The sequence below is a fragment of the Gavialis gangeticus genome, unplaced genomic scaffold, assembly GCF_001723915.1.
Source record: "Gavialis gangeticus isolate Ggan-Ray unplaced genomic scaffold, GavGan_comp1, whole genome shotgun sequence".
Taxonomy (NCBI): domain Eukaryota; kingdom Metazoa; phylum Chordata; order Crocodylia; family Gavialidae; genus Gavialis; species Gavialis gangeticus.
Genome location: NW_017728993.1, coordinates 25,937,030 through 25,937,716, shown reverse-complemented (window position 1 = coordinate 25,937,716; position 687 = coordinate 25,937,030). Strand labels below are relative to the sequence as shown.

At 63.3% G+C, this 687-nt stretch overlaps 1 protein-coding gene across 1 annotated transcript in view; it reads right to left on the bottom strand.

Moving 5' to 3' along the window:
• HECTD3 (HECT domain E3 ubiquitin protein ligase 3) overlaps nucleotides 1–682 on the bottom strand; it is a gene marked incomplete at its 5' end in the record, with an annotated part of 24,303 nt that extends 23,621 nt beyond the window's left edge. The window contains one exon of the mRNA XM_019528316.1: nucleotides 572–682. Within this exon, the coding sequence (XP_019383861.1) occupies nucleotides 572–682 (111 nt within the window). The remainder of the gene's footprint in view (nucleotides 1–571) is intronic.
• Nucleotides 683–687: the final 5 nt, after the last annotated feature.

Below are 687 nucleotides of genomic sequence, written 5' to 3'. Positions count from 1 at the left end.
TGAAGCACTGGGACAGGCTCCCCAGAGAGGTGATGCACTCTCCATCCTTGGAGGTTTTGAAGACCCGGCGGGACAGAGCCTTGGCCGGGATGATGCAGTTGGGGCTGCTCCTGCTTGGAGCAGGGGTTGGACTAAGTGTGACCCCTGAGCTCCCTTGTTGCCTGTGACTCAGTGATACAGACATGCAGAGACAAACACACAGAGATCCTGACCTGGATCTTGGCAGGTAGGTATGTAAAGGTAGCGACACACACAGATCTAGATCCCAGTCTCAAACCAGACAGGCAGGCGTAGAGACAGAGCCACAGACAGACTCAGGCGCAGATACAGGTACAGGCAGAGCTCTCTCAGCAGGGGCTGCAGCGCGTATCTATGTGTGCACGTCTGTGTGCGTGTGTGTCCGTCTCTGCGCGCATGCCTGCGTATGTGCGTGCAAGTCTGCGTGCATGTGTCTGCTCACGCGTCTCTGCATGCACGCCTGTGTGCCTGCGTGCATGTCTGTGGCGTGTGCCCCCAGCCTCCCCTGAGCTGCAGCCGCCGCGCCCCCGCCCCGGCCCCGGCGGCCCCGCACCTTGCTGAGCTTGGCCCAGAGCCCCGCGCCGTTGCAGTACTCGTCGCCGCTGGCGCGCAGGCAGCTGCCCTTGCGGAGCTCGAGGCTGGCGCGGGCCAGCGCCTTGCCCGGGGCCG